This window comes from Morone saxatilis, unplaced genomic scaffold, assembly GCF_004916995.1.
Source record: "Morone saxatilis isolate NCDOM2014 unplaced genomic scaffold, NCSU_SB_2.0 Contig18, whole genome shotgun sequence".
NCBI lineage: Eukaryota > Metazoa > Chordata > Actinopteri > Moronidae > Morone > Morone saxatilis.
Genome location: NW_023339740.1, coordinates 26,212,635 through 26,232,499, shown reverse-complemented (window position 1 = coordinate 26,232,499; position 19,865 = coordinate 26,212,635). Strand labels below are relative to the sequence as shown.

The window sequence follows — 19,865 nt, the reverse complement described above, 5'->3', positions numbered from 1 at the left end:
AAAATCCTGGCGCGCCAGCGAGATCTACGTCATTTTGACGTCACAGTGTCGCGCGACAAGTCTCAAACGGCAAGCATACTTGGGCCTTAAGTAGGTAAGTGTTTGCCAACATGTCATCCATATCAACTTTGTGAGCGGACAGTTAGTTAGCACTGTCTTTCTTTCTGGCTCCTAGAGATGAAAATCTTTAGAGCTTTTTGTGATCTTGAAAATGAAACCTTTTCTTCACTCCCTTTACTGAAAGTCATATTGGAAAACAGTTTCAGCTAAATGTCCCCAAAATGACAAATGCATTCCTTTGAAAGTGACAGAGAGCAGATGTCAGCCAAGTTATTCTGAGTTCTCTGATATTATATAATGTTGGACTGGACAGCAGGTTTGGAGTGGAGTCGGTCCAGTCAGTGTCACTGTTGTCGGGCCAAGGACACTGTCTGGCTGCCAGCGAGGAAACTGACCCACTTACAGTAGATCACTGCTGTGGAGGACAGGCTGCATACAATATATCCAGTATATACAGCCTGGAAATGAGTAAGTGCAGGGGCCGTTGAGAAAAACTGTGCAGTAGGACCAAGCTCTGATTTATGGGGCAGTTTTTTGCCAACGTGAAATGATTTCAGCAGTCGTTTGGTTCAGTTTTATGAGGAAATAAACTGTTTTTCCTTTTAAATTATCAGACCAATTTTTCATCGAGAGAGTTTCTTGTTTCAGGGGCATTTTACAAAATATAGATGATAGTTATGACCCCCAAATCTTGATAATTTTCCTCCTCAACTTGGAGATAATTAAGTATGGTGGTATAGATTAAGTTTTTTGTCTTGCATCATCTTTGTTAACAAAAGATTGGATGAAAGCCTGACTGTAGATGCACTGTTTGGGAAAAGCTTTGCAAAACGATTGTAAAAATAAAAACTTTTGTCGTCTTTTACCCATGGATGTTGTCGCCAGCGTCTGTCTCCCAACAAACTGGGCGGGTCCCATCCCGTCCAGGAAGTCGCTGAACTGTGCATCCGATGCCAGACACATGCCACTGTAGTTCAGGCTGCAGAGAGAGGGACAGAGGGTTATACATGACCAGGCAGTTCTCACTGTACTTTGATAGAGAAAGTGAGTCAGAGACGGGAAGATTAAGACAGAGGATGAGAAACAGACAAAAACAGTCTGGATGAATAAAGAGAAAAACAAAGTATAGAAAATAACGAATAACTCCTGTTTCAACTTAGTTAAACTCCCAAAATTTAAATTGGCTCTCTGAAACTAAACTCAGAGTGTTAGTTTTAGAGTTTGACCCCCATGTGTCCTTAGTTTGTGTGTTTTTGTGTGTGTTTGTGCAAAGGAATCAGCTCAGAGTGCTTTGGTGGCAGAGAGCCAGGTACACAACTGTGTATGTGTGTATGTGTGTGTTCCATGGAAGGACAAATCCACCCAAACATGCTCTGATGCTGATGTATATATATCATAAATCATAAATCTGTGATGCTTAGTAGAGGTCTGAACTATGATGGCCAAGCAGTTCAGGCGTTTGACTTCAGAACCAGCAGCACTGGTTCCTGTTTCTGTGACAGCATGGATGTTGTTGTGTGTGTGTGTGTGTGTGTGTGTGTGTGTGTGTGTGTGTATGTGTTCTCCTTAAAGGTTCTGCAACCATGGTCCAACCACACAGTATCCACTTACTTTGGCTTAGTTAAACCTCCTCTCAAGATGTGATTGTGATTGATTTACATCTCCTTAACTCTCCTGATAGTTTTTTTGGACCGCAGCAAATTCCTTTTAGCTCTGCCCATCTGAGTAGAGGTCTTATCAGCCAGAATAACTGAAACACTTGAGAACACGTGTAGAAATTGGGGGTTACAACACTGGCAAAAGTATACATGTTGAGTAGTCTGAAAACTCCCTTTTATACAGTTGTGTGTAGAGACACCCTATTATTTTCACCTGTACTTAAAAGAGAGAGAGTGTTGAAGAGGTGGAAGAGATTGCCACATAAAAGAAGCTGCTACTCAAATTGCCAACTCTTTTTTGTCGGCACGTTCTGTGTCTAAAAATAAACTTGTGCTGGACCTGGTGTGATTGACCTCCACAACAAGAGGAAACAGAGATATGTTCATGTGGAGCTGGACCGGAGGTAAGCTATTTCCTTTACCAGTGCATCTATCTATGCCAATTGGCCCACAGCCCTGAGTCCACCGGTCTAATCAGCTGAAGTATTTTTCATTGCTTGGGGCACCTGGTTGTTGTGGCTCCTGCTCTCCAGGAGTATAAAGTGCTCCACTTAAGAGGCATTGAGACAGGAGCCAATGATACAAATATGTAACTTTGAGTAAACTTAGTCTAGTTTCATAGCTTGGTGGACTGTTGGAATGGTTAGTTTCCCAGTTAAAGAGCTAACCCTGCAAGTTGTCAAACATCCGGGAGAACCTCATTTGCGTCACTTCCTGGGATGATTAGGCACTTAACTAGTTACATCCATGCAACACCCCAGGGCTATAAAAAAATCCATAATTAATAATAATAATTACACTGTGATGAGTTTGTTTATCACATTATGATGGCAGCCTTTTTCCTCTTTTCTCCCTTTCTTCTTATACATTTCCTTAACCTTCATCTTTCTCCTCCTTGTCTCTACTTTCACATTTCTATATTCTGTTTGCACAATCTTTATTCAGCCCTGCTCTGATGAGGGTACTTTAGCTGCACATTTAAGAAAACAGGTTTATTTATCAGTTTTTTAAACCCAACAAGGACTGCAGTCTAAATCCCCCGACAGCTTTGTATTCCTCGTTAAATGAAGGAAAAAAGTGTTAAAATATTTACTGGATTGTTCCAACAAAGTCTCACAGCCTGACATTTAATATTAACTTCACAGTGAGTAGCCAAACAGCACAACAGTACTTACAAAATAATTTACAAGGCAGGTCTCTCTGATTAACATACAAACTCACTTAGCTTGAATTAGTCATTTATGCAGACGTTAGCAAACATTAAATTATCACAGGTCATTTTTAATATTTAATATTAATTCATACTCCTGATTTCTCATTTACATTTTGATGTTTATGCAGTTATGTGTTTTATGTTAATGTGTGTTTCTGAAAATGTAAATATTTCCAGAGTTGTAGGCTCCCATTCCTGTGCATGTGGGCACTTATTGCTGGTATGTACTGCAATAAGTAAATTAAGATACACAGAATTAATAAATCAGCATATGAGAGAAACTATAATGACGTAAAATCCTTTGTGTGTGTGTGTGTGTATGTGTGTGTGTGTAGAGAGACCTGACATGCAATAAGTCAAGCAACATTAGCCGAGTGGGTATTACTGGGTGATAAAATCCTGAGCTTTAGATTATAATATTGGTGTGTGTGAGGCACATCTGGGGATTACGCTGCTGTTTCACAGAAATATGACGCTCAATGTAAACCGCGTGCTGTAGGCAGATGACATACGGGAATTGCTACAAATATTCAAGGTCCTATATTGCAAAATGTATTCCATATTCTATATCGTATTATATAAGACTGTTAGTCACCATTTATGTTTTGCAGGTGAGTGTGAAGTCTGGTTTGAATTAGTTAAAGTGAATGAAGGTGAAAAATCAATGATTCAGGAGGTGCTTGTCAACAGGATGTTGGAAACATAAACTGGACCAGAAACACATGTCATCTTTGAGTGGGTTGTTTATATTAAGCAAAGGAAGAAAACCTAAATGTCTAATCTTTATTTTTCTCTATAATATTGTGCTATGTTTTTGCAGTCCAGTGTTACATTCTTATTCTGCACAAAAGTCACAGATTGTGGTTTCGATGGTAAAAAAGTAAACACCTTATTATGTCATATTGAAATAGTCAAAAGTATTTAAAATTCAGCATGCTGTTAGTGATGGTTTTGCAAGTGCATTCACAATGAACACTGGACACAGTGTTGCAACGTTCGCCACTGTAACTGTAAACTCTACAGTGCTGCGCATCGCACTACAAACGTAGTACTATGGTTAAGCTGCCAGGAGAAAAGGCAGTAAATTTAACTTGAAAAACTTAAACCCAATTAAATGTCAACAGTGTCTTTATTCGCCATGTTATGTCATTTAGTCACCCGAACTGAACAGACAGGACAATATGTAATGTAAGACTCTCTTATCCCTTATACAAACATAGCAAACCATTCCCATTCAGCCCCATCATCACTCACACACACTCACACACACACACACATATTCCGGGTCCTGAATTGGCCGGACCACAAATCAATAAGCTCATAAGTGTGATTGGATGGTGTTAGCTAACAAAGTGCTTATTCATGGTCGTGCATAGGCAGGCACAGAGCTTTTCAATCAGTGGACTGAGCCAAACAGCTGACGGAAACACGAGCAAACAGGAAGACAAGCAGCGGTTTGCTGCTGCTGATTTAAATAATGTGGTGGTGCAGCTCAGTTTACTCTGCCTCTATGTAGTGCAGCCTGGAGCTTAGAGCATAAACAGATTTACATTTTAACCACTTACAGTAGCTCCTCTATCTGACAGAATCAAGAGATAATACAATAGTTACGCAACAATAGTATTATTTAGACAATTTCTAACTTTTGAATATAAATTAACTATAAAGAATTAACTATAAAGGTTACGTTTGTGGAGAAATAGTGGCTATCAGGGGTGTAAGAAAATAGCAAAAAATATTTTATTGTTATATTTTGTGGTATTGTATTAATTCTCAAAAATGCTATTTATAGTAAATACAAATGCAGATCCCACTGTTCTGGTTGCATGAAAACCTTTTTTTAAAGTATATTTTTTTGGGCTTTTATTGCCTTCATTATAATGACAGCTGAAGACAGACAGGAAAGGTGGGCAGAGAGAGGGGATCACACGCAGCAAAGGGCCACAGGTCNNACTCAGCCTTGGTACATGGGTCGCCAGCCCTACCCACTGAGCAAAAAAAAAAAAAGTTTTTCAACTCAGATTGTACGCGTAAGGTGCTAATCTATACTGAATCTTAACACCTGTGTTGTAATGTGTCAATACACAGTCTTAGAGGCTAAATGGTTAATATTAAAGTTTTAAAAAATGTAGCTTATCAATGATAAATCTCACGCACATTTCAGTGTCAAGCTTCTTGCTTTAAGTTTCCTCCATCTGTTTATTTTATGAGGAAGATGCTTCTAACCTGTTGTGCTCTGGTCATATTGATTGTATTTTAAGCATTCAAGGTCAGTTTGTAAGATTATTGGACTTCTAGCACTTGAGAGAAGTAACAATAAGAAATTATGTCAAGTTTGGTTTTGTGTTGTTTTTTTTTTCTTCACAAAATGACCAGACTTTAAATTATGTCACTTAAGACTTATTTTACTGCCTGTGTATAAGTTAAGGCAATAATGACTTTTTTTAATATTTAACCAAGAACACAATCTTTTCATAACTTGAAAAAGGTTCTGTGAGTCCTTTAAAGATAAACACAAAAACGTTTTATAATGAAATGAATGAACAGATAAAGTATGCTGTCAGTGTACATTGCTGATACATTCAGGATCAACAGTTTGTGACTTGATATGTTAATTAAAAACATTTTCTTATTATGTTAATAGAAAACATAATCCAGGCACCGTTATGTTTCTTTCAAAGCATATTTGCAGTTTCAAATTATACTGTAAGTACGTGAACATTAAGAGACTGATTGGACAAATTATGTGACTGGTTTGCGGATGAAGAGGAGTAAACACTGTAGAGCTGAACCAAACCGGCTCAGTGTAAAAAACACAGATCACATCAGTGTTTCATTTTTTCCTACAGATGCATATATTTAGAGTATAGAGTTGACATTACAGAATAAACCAGCTAGCATCGTCCTATTACACATACTCTAAACATACTAAACAAGGGTTTCATGCAGCAGCTCCTAAACAGAATATATTCCAGATATAAATGGAATATTAATAAGCATGCAAACACACTCAATGATGCAATCATCCTCTGAGTCTCTGAGTCTCTACCTCTCCTTGTTTTCCTTTAAACCCTCCCAGCCCCCATCAGCCTGTCAGTCTGTCTGTCTGCCTCCTCTTCTTATGTAACTGTAGGAATTCAAGCTGGTAGCCAGGTTGGCACTGATCAGCGTGTGTGTGTGTGTGTGTGTGTGTGTGTGTGTGTGTGTGTGTTCAGTAGTACTACACTATTATTGCTGATGTCATAGGCGCTATTCCACTGGGCTTTACTGTATACTCCCTCTCTCTGTGTGCCATCCCCCCCGCTGACTGCGTCTGTTAGATGGATGATAGAAACACACTAGCAGGAGAAGACAGTTAAGGAGGAAAACAAAATGGAAATAAGAAGGAACTTGAAACTACTTGTCAAGTGCAAAACCTCCACAGATGCTGAAGGATCTTTCACATTTCAGAATTTCAGAAACATTTTGGAATTTGTTCTTAAATTGTTGAAAAACAACACACACACAGAGAGAGAAAAGATGATTAACAGGAGCAAATCAAAACTCCCAGCAAAAAACCTCCAAAAATGCTGAAAAATGCAAATTTCAGATATTTCAGAATCACACCAAAATGTATTTTACTCCTGTGTTCATGGCTTAACTGTTACCAAATTTCACTGAAATCAGTTCACAGTTTTTGAAATAATAATTATAAAACATATAATAAAAAAACAATAAAACATAAGTAACAGCTATGGTTGGATTCTGACCTTTGTTGGATGCCATACCTCTCTCTCTCTCTCTCTCTCTCTCTCTCTCTCTCACCAAATTCACAAAATATGTGAATATGTGATTCTCATGTGAGTGTATCAGAATGTTGTTGCTGGATCCAGATAAACTGGGTTCTGTTTGTGTCGATGCAGGACAGGTTACTCACTTTCCCTCGGAGCCGTAGCTGTTCATGCTGTCCTCTATAGACTCGTGGCTGGCCTGGCGGACAGTCCGACTGGGCATCTCTACAGCCAGACCCGTCTCTGTGCTCCTCTGGATGCCTCCCTTCAACTTCCTTCCCTCCGTATCCACTGCAGGGAAGCAGACAGACAAATATATTCAGCTGCTGTACACAAATTTTTATGCACCAAAGTGAATAAAATATTTTGAAAGAAAACAGTTGCCAGCGTAGAGCCAGTTTATGGCATTAGCTGTGGGTGTGTGGCATTCACACACACGCACAACCTCAGGAGCACTTGACCTGCATGCCAAATTTCAGCCTCCTAGGCGGAAAACTGTGGCCACTGAAGAGAGGGGACATTTTCGACCAACTGACCAACCGACTGACAGTGAGCTATAGATGTGGTCGCAGCTAAAAACTTTTTTTTTTTTTTTAGTTTAAACTCAAAATATTTTTTTCTGGCTATCTCAAGACACAAATAAAGAGTTCTCTGTTGAGGAACGCTCAGATTATGCTATCTATTGCAATCCTATAAAACAAAATGAAAATAAACTAAACTGAATTAGTGAATGTATGTTTACTGATTGGCATTTTTGTAATCCATCAAGATTTTTGCACTTCTTAATGAAACTTTATTGTGAAAATTCAACAAAACAATTTTTTTTTCTAAAAAATAAAAAACTGAACCTGTTCAGCTGTACCTGTTTATGTGTTTGTCCTACTGTGACCTCATCAGTGTCAGATAAAGGATGACCACAGTGATGAGAAATCACTTTAACAAGGCCAAGGACAAAAGCACTCGATTCCTCCTCAGAGCAGAGACATACATCTTGTTGCAAAACAGACCACAAAATCGATGCACGCCACACTTTATGGGACCTCGCTGTGGCTGCAAGGTGTCCTGTGTGTGTGTGTGTGTGTGTTGTTAGAGGGTGAGTTTATAATGAAGTGCTCTAGCAGGAGGTCTTTGACCTTGTTTTTAGGACAGGACAGGAAAGTTGTTTTCCTTTAATAGTGAGGACAAGCACACAGGCACAAACACACAAGCACAAGTCTGAAACAGAATTGGGACCATATGACAGGGTCTTTTATTGTAAAATAGTCATACAATCCCTTTCATAAAGAAGCTTAGTGTGTTTTATTGTGAATTTTCTGACCGAATAAATACTAAAATTCATCAAATGAGTGGATTCAATTCAAAATCAATCAAATAAAATACATATATTTTCCCCTCCTCCACATCCAGAAGCATTTGTGTTCATGTGTTACAGCCACAGATCACATCTAGACTGTGTCACACTCTTTCTTTCTCCACAGACAGTATAAATCACCTCAGTAGAAAGATGCTTTAGGAAGCCTGACACACACACACGAGCACAGTGCCATCAAGTTAGTTCTGCGGTTATTAAAGAACGACCTAGAACGGTGCTATTTCCATCATTCATGTGGGACGGGACATTGGCAGATTTGGGTTAGTGCTTCTGCTTCCTGACTGGTTCCATATGATCAGTTCTCTCCTGTGTTAGTCCATGAGCCAGCGCAGCAGCAGCCCTGTCATACATCAACACTACATACATGTCACTACAGCCCAGCACAAAGGTCAAAATAAGCATAATTTAATCAGTGAAGTTAGAGAAGTACTATTGCTATTACAGGAAAACCTCTAAGATCTCTTCAGTCTGATGCTCAGTGCTCTCCAGTGGTTTGTGACATATTTGATGGGGGTGTCATTGTTTTTGGTGAACCCACTTTCCCCTCAGACTGTCTCTTCCACATCGGCTTCCTCTATTTCCTTTTTCCTAGGATGACTTTGGCTCCAGAGAACAGTTGTGGATTTGTTTCTTTCTATCAAAAGTGGAAATATAGACACATAAAACTAGTTGACAGTAGTGGCTGACAGAAAATACAGGACATGAAAAAAAAGGTCCCTTAAACCAGGATCGCTGCGATTTAATGCCATGACCCTTATACTACTATGGCACGAGGAGCCCCCTGGCATAAATCACTGATCGCAGCCACATCCCTTATTGCCCTTAATCCTAGTGTGTCTTGCAGCAGACTGTGGGCTTATAGAAATTGGTGTCTGAGCCTCTTCTCTGTGGGATTTGAACCTGGTGTGATTGTTCAACATCAGTGCAAAATAATGACTCAAGAACAAAGCCCTTTGATTCTGGGAGGGTTGTCACTAAAACCTGATGTTAAAAAATTGTTTTCTATCTCTGAAATATTTTCTTTATTCCATCTAATCTGCAGCTGCAGGAAATAAACTGTTAAGAGGCTAATAACCATCCAAGTGAAGTTGATTATTTAATTTAGGTTCAGGAGCAGGGCCACACCTCAACCACCCCTCTAATCACCTGGCAAGCTACTGGTCAACCCCTTCCGGCCTTGTTTGTCTCATTTTTCTTTCCCTTCCCTTTATGCATTTACCTCATCCCTGCACTATCCCTCCCTCTGCTCATTCCTACCCACATCTCTTCATCCTCTCTCCCCTCCTCCCTTCCTATTCAGTCGGTGTATACCTCTTCCACATCTCATTCTAGGTAGGGTCTGAGGGCCTGTAAGCAGCTCAGTAGAAACACACTTGAGACAGAATCGTTACACTCAGTCTCCCTCTGCCCAGCCTTCAGCATCCACATCAATTCATCTATCCCTAACATCAAAACCTCATGAATACCCACTAAACCTTTAAATTCAATATTGTTGTGGCGTGGTCCTAGCTAGTGAAAACAAGGTTGCACGAGTCTTGAGTTTGCAACAAAGTGAAACATTCCATTTTTTTTCCAGCGTGACTCTGGTAGCCCAAATGGCTTGACCCAACAGAGGCCTAAATTGACACAAGCCAGACTTGCAATATGTGATGTATCATATTTCAACTCTGGCTCAAACAATCCAAATCAGGCAGCCAAATATGGGCCAGAACCTGCTCATATTTGGTCCTCAACTGCATTTGTCCCAATTAACTCACCAAGCTACCTGGGATATAGCATAAAGTTAATGTTCTATACGTATTCATGTAGTACACAGTTACAGTTTTCAAATATTTACCTGACGCTGTCATTCAGTGTGGTTAACAATGAGCTCTAGAGAGACATAAGCCTAAAACTGCACTGGGATTACAAGCAACAGAAATTGGGTCAGAATGCACTTTTAATGTTGGTGAGACCCGGTGAACAACCTGACAAGCCACATAAAAATGTTTGTAGTTGTAAAACACACTTCCTAATCCTAATCTTGCCCTGCGCCTGGATTTACAAGCATCCAAATCTGCTTTACTCCCAATGTTCACTATTGTGGTAAGAACAGTCACAAGTCCTGCTCGTCTTTGCCAGCATCTAATCAAACATTTAAAGGCCACACAGAAGGTCCCAGACTTTTTGGAAAACATTAGATTTTTCTGTAATTGATCAGAAAACCTTCAAAAGCCAAACATATTTGTGTTTGCTGCTTAGACCCAAGTGAAACTGGTACTGTTCAGACTTTGCCACCAGCATCAAAAAGCTCACTATGGAAGATCCCACTGGAAGGTAAATTACTGCATCTAACAGAATGACATGCTTCACAGACTGTAGACAGTGGAAGTCTGTGCAATTACTACACCAACACACAGACATGTCAAGTTTCTTTGACTGCTAAAAAAAGAAGTTTGTCTCCAGACAGTGCTATCACTCTAGGCATACCATAGTCTACCATAAGAGTAAACAAAGACCAACTGTATTAATGATGATAATATTGCACTTTATTTGTACAGTACCTTTCATACAGAAAACTCAAACATTACATCACATTACATTTGAAACATTTTAACAAGTAAACAAAGTAAAAAGTAAGACTTAATAAAACTGACTGAACGAGGAAGTCATTTCAGGCATAACTTGTGTCACCAGCAGTGACACAGACAGGGTTGCCATGGATGTGGATGTTGTTACTACGGTGACCACGATGGAATCCTCTGAGAGCCTTTTAACACAGAGGCATGTTATTTTCTACATTAGCTTGTGTGTGTGTGTGTGTGTGTGACCCACTGTCGCCTCCTGTCACTGGTGGAGTATTGAGGAGGAGCAGAGTTACACTAATACAGCAGGTGGATAATGGCTGGAGACACATCGACCTCTCTGCTTCTCAGCAACCCTTTCATGGCGCTGATGGGATATTATCTCAGTTCAATTCAGTCCAATTCAACATGCTTTATCTGCAGCATAGTGAAAGGCAATCTTCCCAGGCAATCAAGATAAAAGATTAAAATTTAGAAGATTGACAGTTTTTCTTATTTACAACATTTCTACACTGATTGTCTCAAACACTTCTTTCTACATAACATTAGGCCTGCGATGCTTTCTCTTTTTCTCTGTCCGTCTGCATTTTTCTATTTCTGTGCTTCAAGCTGAAGTCAGCAATATTATTGCTCTTCCAGTCGGTAGGTCCCAAAAATGTCAGAAAACTTAACTGCACATGTACAGTACCATTTTATGACACAGGTAAGAAGACTGTGCTGAAACTGCAGCAGTTTGTTTGGTTTTAAATGAAAAATGTTTTTTTTATTATTTTATTTTGCAAGAAAATGTACAGAAAAAAAAAGAAATCTCTTTGTATTTTTATATATCGAAATCCAAACATTCTGTTTTCCAAAAACATTTCCAAATGCTTTAACATTTTCTCATTCAAGATGACTAACCGGTAGAATCTAATCATCAAACATAACTGTTTTCATTGCATTTACATTGCAGCAGATTTGTACTTTCTTGCACACCTTTTTTTTCTGTCTTTATATTTCACTCGATGTGTCTCTGACTGATGATTTCTCTTCTGCCTTTTTCTCACATCAGAATTCTGTCTCAGACTTTATTGCATCATGTCTGCTAAGACACTGAATAGGCCTTTATTTTGAATTATGATTAGGATTATATAAGATGAGAAACACAATTGAATAAAATGCTTTTTAACTCAAGATCCAACTATATATATACACAACCATACACCAAAATATGAGGTCAACAGAAAGAAACACTATGCTTAATATGCTTAGAGCTTATTACATTTGTGAATTTAAAGCTGCTATGAGTAGAATTTCTTTGTAGCACCTTTTAAATTAATCCGATAACACAAGTTTTTGTTTGTAGAAAAATGTGTTGCTTTCGTAGTGAGCAGCCCACACCAGCTACAGGTAATGACCCTGAAACACAAATGTTTACGGGCGGAAGGAGACAGATGTTCGGACAGCCAGCATCTGCTTGGAAAGCCGTACCACTTTTTCCCTCTGTGACTAGCTGTTGTTGTTTATTTGTTTCCAGATGTTTGGGATCTTAAGTCTGGTCCAGTAATATACAAACTGGTAGCTCAGTGTGTCAGAGGAATAGCAAAGTGTGCCTCTGTCCACTCTGTCAAGCTGATTTCTCCCCTCTCTGTCAAACAACTCTGGCCCACGTCAGTTACTCTTCCCAGTGTCCTATAAAGGTCAAACATCTGCAATGAATAATTTCACTACTACTGCAGCTAAAAAGTGAACATGTTTTTTTAATGTCTGAAATTGTGTTTAAATATAAGCAAGGGCTTCTCTCCCAATCTGTTCCAAAAAAAAAAAGAATAAAAGTAAAATCCCACTCCACTCTAAAATCGGCTACTGTGTTTGTGGCGAATGTAGTTCACAGCGTGTGATGTGGAGCACCCACTGTGATGTAGCACAAAAAGTGTCTGATGTGACTCACAAAAGTTGTGATGTAGCAATCAGAGAGCCAGGACTCATTAGTTTGTCTCCCAGCAGAGAGATATTAATGAAAGCAGAACAGACTCAAAAATAGCTGCTCCCCATTCAGCCAACTTATCTGGCCAACACACTGACTGACAGACAGACAGACTGATAAAGGTGGGTCATACCTTGTGATCTAAATGACTCAAAACACAGAGATAATGGTCTAATATATTGTACAACACTATGAAGAGAAGAGACAATATTTTCTAGCAGCTTTGCCACAAATGTCCCCTTGAGAATTGGCAATATTCAAACCTAAAGTCTAAAAACTACAGATAAACCAGTGTTGTGAACATTCGTTCGGAATAAGTGAACTGTGGGATAAAGTTTTTTAATATTTTGCTGCACAGTAGTCTGTAGTCTTTGCTGTCAGCTGAAGCACTTAACCTGAACAAACCAGCTGCAGTAAATAGGCAGAAAAAACATTTTGCAAAATTATTAAATAAAATGCTAATGCTTGCTCCTACCAGATACGCTAGCTGGTGTGTGAATCTAATGTGGTTTTAACAACTAACTGAGCTATAACACTATAACTCATTCATTTAAAACAGAACGCTTTGAACGCAGTGAATGTTGAAAACAGGGACATTTTAGTCTTTTAGAGATATTTGTCAGGACTCGGGACAACCAGCTTAAAACTGCGTCATTGTGTTCTAAATTGAATTATTCAGACTTTTTCAAGTGGGCTTGTGTCTCTGATGGTTATCCCTGTCAAAAAATAGTATATATCATACAATGCATCAGTGGATTATTAGTCTTTCCTCGCTTTTTCACACAGGCTTTTCTTTTGCCATGCTCATTATAACATGCTTCACTTACACAATTCTTCAGCTTTGGTAGTCTCACATATAGCCAGATCTCCACATTAACACTGGAGAAAGGTCTAGCTGAACTCATTATCATTCTGCTTTAGAGGGGGAAAAAAAATAGGATCGGAAGATATTGGAAGGGGAGGACTAAAATAGTTGGCAAATGGTGGGCTTATACCCACAGCCTACTTCCTTCCTACTTTCCTTTATCTCAATTTCGTTTCTTGTTAGTTCGTTAGTGAAGCCTGACTTCTCTGCTCAGATGTTACTAATGAAATCTATAGACGGTAGAAAAAAATCCAATAAACCCTTAACTCTGCTGACCATAAACAGATCCTGATTTATTTGGTGTCTGGACTACTTAAGCAATCAATGACATTTGCATCAATCAACTCATGACTCACACACCTTAGTCACATTAACTAGGCACAGAGATGGTCCAATATCATCCTCCCTGAGAGAGACTTGCTGTTAGGAGGAAAGACAAAGAGGTACGAAACAAAGTGTGAGAAATATGTGCGGATTGAGATGCTGAATGACAAAAACATCAACTGCGTTCTTTACCAACTTGTTTCTCTACAGATGTGGAGAACATGATTATTTCCATATTAAATCCACCTCAACAACCCCTACCCTAGCAGACATTTGGCATAGGATTGTTTCTAAACCTCCCAACAGCTCTGCAAATACATCCACTTCTAGCACAGTGGGGGGTGGTTACATAGTGGGAATGAAACGACTCCTAACCCTATCAGTGTGACAGCAGCACTCTATACAATGAACTGTTGCATCATACAGGCTCCCTACTTTCTCCTCATGATGCCTTTTCTCTTGAAACCCTTTCTAAAGTTTCCAAACTCTCAACTTAACACACATCTGAGGCTCTATTTGCCTCCCGTGCCATGCTGAGAGCTTGTGACGTATCCCTTCGCCCACCCACCCTCCTGTAGCTCCACACTGAGTTTTTTACAAAAGCTAATGAAGACAGTTCTGATGTAGGAAAAAAAAGAAAAGGCCTAATTTCACACATCTTTGGGAGAAAAAGTAGACATCTAAAAATGTTTCACAGGGTGAGGTACAGAATACTTTGTTCCTTTTCCTTAATATTACTCTACACATTATAGCCACAGTGAAATACCTCCTGCTTGCATTTCCCATGCTTCTATCTATTAGCTCTGCAGACAAAATTTTAACATTTCTTATGTGTCATTTCTCCAAGCAGCAAGTTATCTCTCCATTCATTGTATCATCATTGGCTAAAACTTTCTATCCATCCTACACTGTGCTGGAAAAGGGCCAGGCAACGCTGCACAACCAAACCTCCATGGATGAATAAATGGTTAAATAAAATAAAATGGATGTACCGCAATATCCAGTGAGTGAAATTGCTCTGTCACCATCAGCCCATTCATTACAGAAAGAGAGAAAATCTGGCATAAGGTTGTCAGAGCAAGACAGAGGAGAAGGAGGATCCTGGGAGGCAATGAAAGAGTTGCATTTATTTGAAAAATGACTTTCCCGTAGAGGTGCTACAGCCGATGACGAGTGATGACTAAGGCTGGAGATGAATAAGAAGCTGCTTTTTGAAACCTCTTGGCACCACAAATGACAGGCAAAGCAGAACGTTGCGGGCCGGAAGACAGAGTCAGAGCTAATTACTTTATTGGTAGATAAGCATTTTTTAACCTTTCTCCAAATGAAGGGTTTTGCTGAGTACACTATGCTATATTTGAACACCTGGGAGCTACTGTAACAATAAGAGTTGGCAGCGGGAAGCCGTGGTTTAAATGCCTTGCTCAAGGACACATCAAGTTAGATTTTTTGATCTGGTTTTAATGCTCAATGCTGAAATGGAACGTGTATGCCCAAAATCACACGAGAATCCATATTACCAGGCTTCACATGCGTTTGTGGACGTAGCAGTGGCCTCAGACCAATCAGCATCCTTTGAGGGAGTACTCAAGGCAGCTATGGGGGTGGACGTAAGGTTTGATGCAGCGAGAAGACATTGTTTATTAACCAACAATGTTGGTTCACATAAAGGATTTATGTAGATGTTGCTAGCATCAGTTATCAGAGCTGGAGAGCCTATTTCTTAATTGAAGTAAGAGCAAAGAAAGGGCTTTTCTCGATGGAAAAGATGTTTTTCGCTCTTCTCTCGACTGACTTTGGTATGAGTTTGACTATGTTATATGGTTTGTTGATCTGAATGGTTCGTAGACGTTGATAGAAAGATAGTTCTCTCAATCATCTTTTGCAGACTGTTTCCAACGACGACTTAGTAGGTTAGTATGCCTAATTCAGAAAGGTAATTCAGGTTTATGTACCAAGAGTCTCTGTACCTGCCTTACACAGATTTATTAGTACTAACTGATGATAAGTAGTTACTGTATCTATACTGTTATGTCATTAGCTACACGTTGTACACTGTAGTGGCATATTATAATTATCAGTGACAAGAGTTAATACAATAAGAATCAGTATGCTGGTGAGTGGTATATGAGCCAAAAACAGTGACATACTGCTCAGCATCGACTACTAGAACAAGAGTGGCACACCTCAGCCACGTAACAGTGTACAATATGTTACAAACATTGTATGTTTGTGTTAAATAATCTAAGTTTATCTGTGTTTATTTGTGCATGTATGGATTGCCATCACTTGATAATTGTTTTCCTCCTTCCTGCCACAGAAAATTTCCCTGGCAAATTGGAGTGGATGTCTTCCATCGTCTCCACTCAGGGTAAATGGAGTTTCACGGAGACCTGTGGGAGACTTATTGATCAGACCTGCAGCTGCCAATACTCTGGTTAAACCTTTGCATTGATTACACATTTCTGTCATAAAAATCCTCATTCATCATTGGTTCATTAATGACCTTTTAACCAGCTGCACTGAGATTGACCTGCTGTAGTTTAAACTCACACATGAATGGCACTTAAGACTGGTCTATCTGTCATGTGAAGGTTATGACTCTTAAATTATACACGACATACATTTGCCTCAATAAAACGTTAAATAAATGCAGAGGAATTAAAATGTCAAGCTGGAAGTTCTGGATTACATCTATTAGGATCAGCATAATCTGATTAGAAAATTCTGCACTAGCAGCAAGGATGTACTTAGGTACAGCAGCACTTGCACAATGACTAGGGATGGAAATTGATAAGACTTTATTGATAACAATACCATCATGTATTCTGATGATTTTCCATCAATTCCTTTATTGATTCCTGATCAATGTTCTGTATGAAAAAAGTGGACCTCCACAGGTTTTCAGTAGTTTGAGTTTCTTTGTGAAATTAAGCCACACTAGACTGTTTCTTCCTCTCTACCATGACTTCTTCTTGTTCTTTCCAGTTTTCAACAGTGTGGACACATGAGTTTAATGTCACTGTTTTGCAACTGTCAGAAAAACAGACTGGCACTGATTAATGAAATTGATAAGCCACGAGTCGAACAATTCAGTGGATCAGACAATTTTGACCATCTAAGTATGGTGTGTTAGTAAAGATTATTTATTATTTTTCAATTGATCTTGAGGATGACATGCCAAATGTCATGACCAGTCATCTAATAGTTGTTGAGAGATTTAATTTAAAACCACATATTTCCACCTTGGTTGGCACTAGAGGAATATTCATGAGTTACCAAAGTTGTTAGAATAGTCTGAAAATCACATCTGTACCCAATATTGTGGCAGTCCATCATATACATGATGATACATTGCACTGGATAAGTGAGAACACCTGCTGGTGGCACTGAAAAGGCAGACGATCACCAAATGTGGTAGGATTCACCCTCTGAGCACAATGAATATCTGCACTTAACATGGCAATCTCTCCAATAGACCATAGTTAATTTCAGCCTGGATCAAAGTTGTTGACTGACTCATAAACCAGCAATACAAACCATATGTTTTTAATCATATAAACTTAAAAAACACAATACAAAGTAAAGAATGTGGTGCCAGAGACTCAGATAGGACCACATACATTTACCGATGTTGTTGCAATTCTTGCTGACCCCCAATGGAGGTCGATAAAGGCAATAAATTACTTAATGTGCTTTTAATCTACTTAAGTCACTCTGTATTAGGTCAGCTAAACACTTAAAGGGTAAAATATAAATGTAACCACAGGTTGTGAGCCAGCCATGAATTTGTAACACTGTGAGGACATTGGCTGAACCTCAGTCAGCCATCTCCCTTCCCTCCCTGAAACCTCCTTGGGGATGTGTTCAGTGCGGTGGCAGCAGGGAGGATCTGAGGACGCTGACATCAGGATGTTTATACATTATTTACTCACACAGGCTGAAATATCTCCAGTGAATATCATTTCCATACAAACTAGTGCTCCTTATTGCGTCAATTTAAATACACCGGGAGATTGTGGTCTAATGTGTGTTTATAGAACAAAGTTTGATACATTTGGCCAAAGGGTGGTTATACGCTGATAGAGTGACGAGAGACAGAGAGAAGAAAGAGAAAAAAGAGGGAGGGAAGAAATCTGTCAAGACACAAAAGAGGAAGAAGAGACAGAATTAAAAATAACGAGAGTGTGAGCGACAGGAACATGAGGGAGAAAGAAGAGATAAAGCCAGATAGAGATAAAATGAGAGGCTGACAGCATCATTGAAGAATGATAATAAAAGAGAGGAAAAAAGGAAGATCACATATTTCTGTTCCTTTAAACACTAAGTACTGTGTCGCTGAAGCAATAAAAAAAAATTATGAACTATTTTCCAGAAAATTAAAACGCTGATATTTATTTACATTGTTAGACAGACAAGGCCACATTAAATTAACTGCGTTCTTCCACGACTTGATAAAAGCCAAATAAGTCTTAAATGGGTTGTTTATAACATAGTAATGTGGTAAAGAGAAGTCACATCACACTCAGCATTTAGCTGAATTCTCAACCAGAGATGAACATAATAAATATTATGATACAATGAGAGTGAGCCGCACCCAAAAGTTGTCGGTCAGAAATAGTAACAATGGTAAAAACATTCTCATTTTTTATTTCTATCTATAAAAACGCCTACAGCCTTGCACGCAGTTCTGTGAATCTGTACACAATCTTTGAACTGTATGTTAACATCAGCATGCTAACATGCTCAGAATGTTAACACGCTGATGCTTAGCAGCTAAAGTTCACCGTCTTATTTAGCATGCTAATAATCACAGCCAAACACAAAGTACTGAGGCTGATGGGAATGTCATTAGTTTTGCAGGTATAAAATAAAATCATATAGACAAACAAATCATCCTGAAGGACATGGTGGTTCTAGAAGAAAGTTCAGGGGACGAAGGTTAGTAGGTTTCATCCTCTGGGGAACACGAGTGTCTGTAGTTATAGAGATATTTCAGTCTGGACCTACCGACAGTAAGACCGAACTGAATCAGAAATATGCATTAAGTGTAGTTTTTCAGTTGTTGGCAGGCAGCTTGGATAGAGCCACACTAACAGTTTCCCTTCTGCTTTCAGTCTTCATGCTAAACACGTAGGAGAGCACATAAAAGTCCAGATATATTGAAGAGTTGTCCTATCCCACTAACCCTTGATACTTTCTGTAAATCAGCCCAACAAATGGAGAAGTTTCAGAGACTTGACCTTCGTAACATACTGAAAGGATCTTGATGAAATCCATTTAATTGAATACAGAACCCAATCTTTTGGCTTTTGTGTCCTCATTTTTCCTCTTCTACGTGGGAGCAATGACTGGACAGTTTTACCGTGTTGCTGCAGGAAGAACAAATCACTTTAAGGGGGACCAATTCTGTTGGTGCTTCCAGTGAAATAAATTTAACATGATTTTGGCAGGATCTTTGACCAGGAACACACACGCACACACAGCACTTGTGTTAGCACTTATTCACTCACACACAACAGAGTCCTATATCCTCTTTTATAGCTGGCACTGTGGCGATTTCTTCCAGCCAAGGTCTGTATCGAGACGGCCGGACTAACTGGTCCAAAATGGAAGAAGAGGCTCCAACAAGGACTTTTTTAAATGAGGAAAATGTCTGAGCAAGGATTTTTGGAAATGAAAAAGACTACTCTGAAGACTCAACTATAACAAAGACGATGAAATTAGAAAAGGGCTCCAAAAGAGCTCTTGAAGCCAAAAACTGAAATGGCTTCACACTGAGACTAGAGGCCATTTAAGGACACCTTCTATAGTATATTTAATACTTAACACAAATCAGACCTTTAAAGCACATTTTCTTTTCCACAAGCAATAACCATCACTGAAGTTCTTTCCAAAGTTGAGTAAATTGAGCCACCTTATCAACCCTCCCTCTGAGTGCTTTATACACTCTGACGGCCTAACAGCTGTTACGGTTTCAAATTTTTATTGTAACAGATGACAACACCATTGGATGCCATGGTGGCTGCCATTGGATGAGCCTTCGATCACGTGCTACGGTAAGCGTACTGAC

At 39.2% G+C, this 19,865-nt stretch overlaps 1 protein-coding gene across 1 annotated transcript in view; it reads right to left on the bottom strand.

The window, feature by feature from the left end:
• The window catches only part of rims4 (regulating synaptic membrane exocytosis 4), a 51,016-nt gene that overhangs the window by 14,147 nt on the left and 17,004 nt on the right, over nt 1-19,865 (bottom strand). The window contains exons 2-3 of the mRNA XM_035661123.1: nt 6,848-6,992; nt 927-1,039 (exon numbers count right to left, since the gene is read on the bottom strand). Coding sequence (XP_035517016.1) covers nt 927-1,039; nt 6,848-6,992 — 258 coding nt within the window. The remainder of the gene's footprint in view (nt 1-926; nt 1,040-6,847; nt 6,993-19,865) is intronic.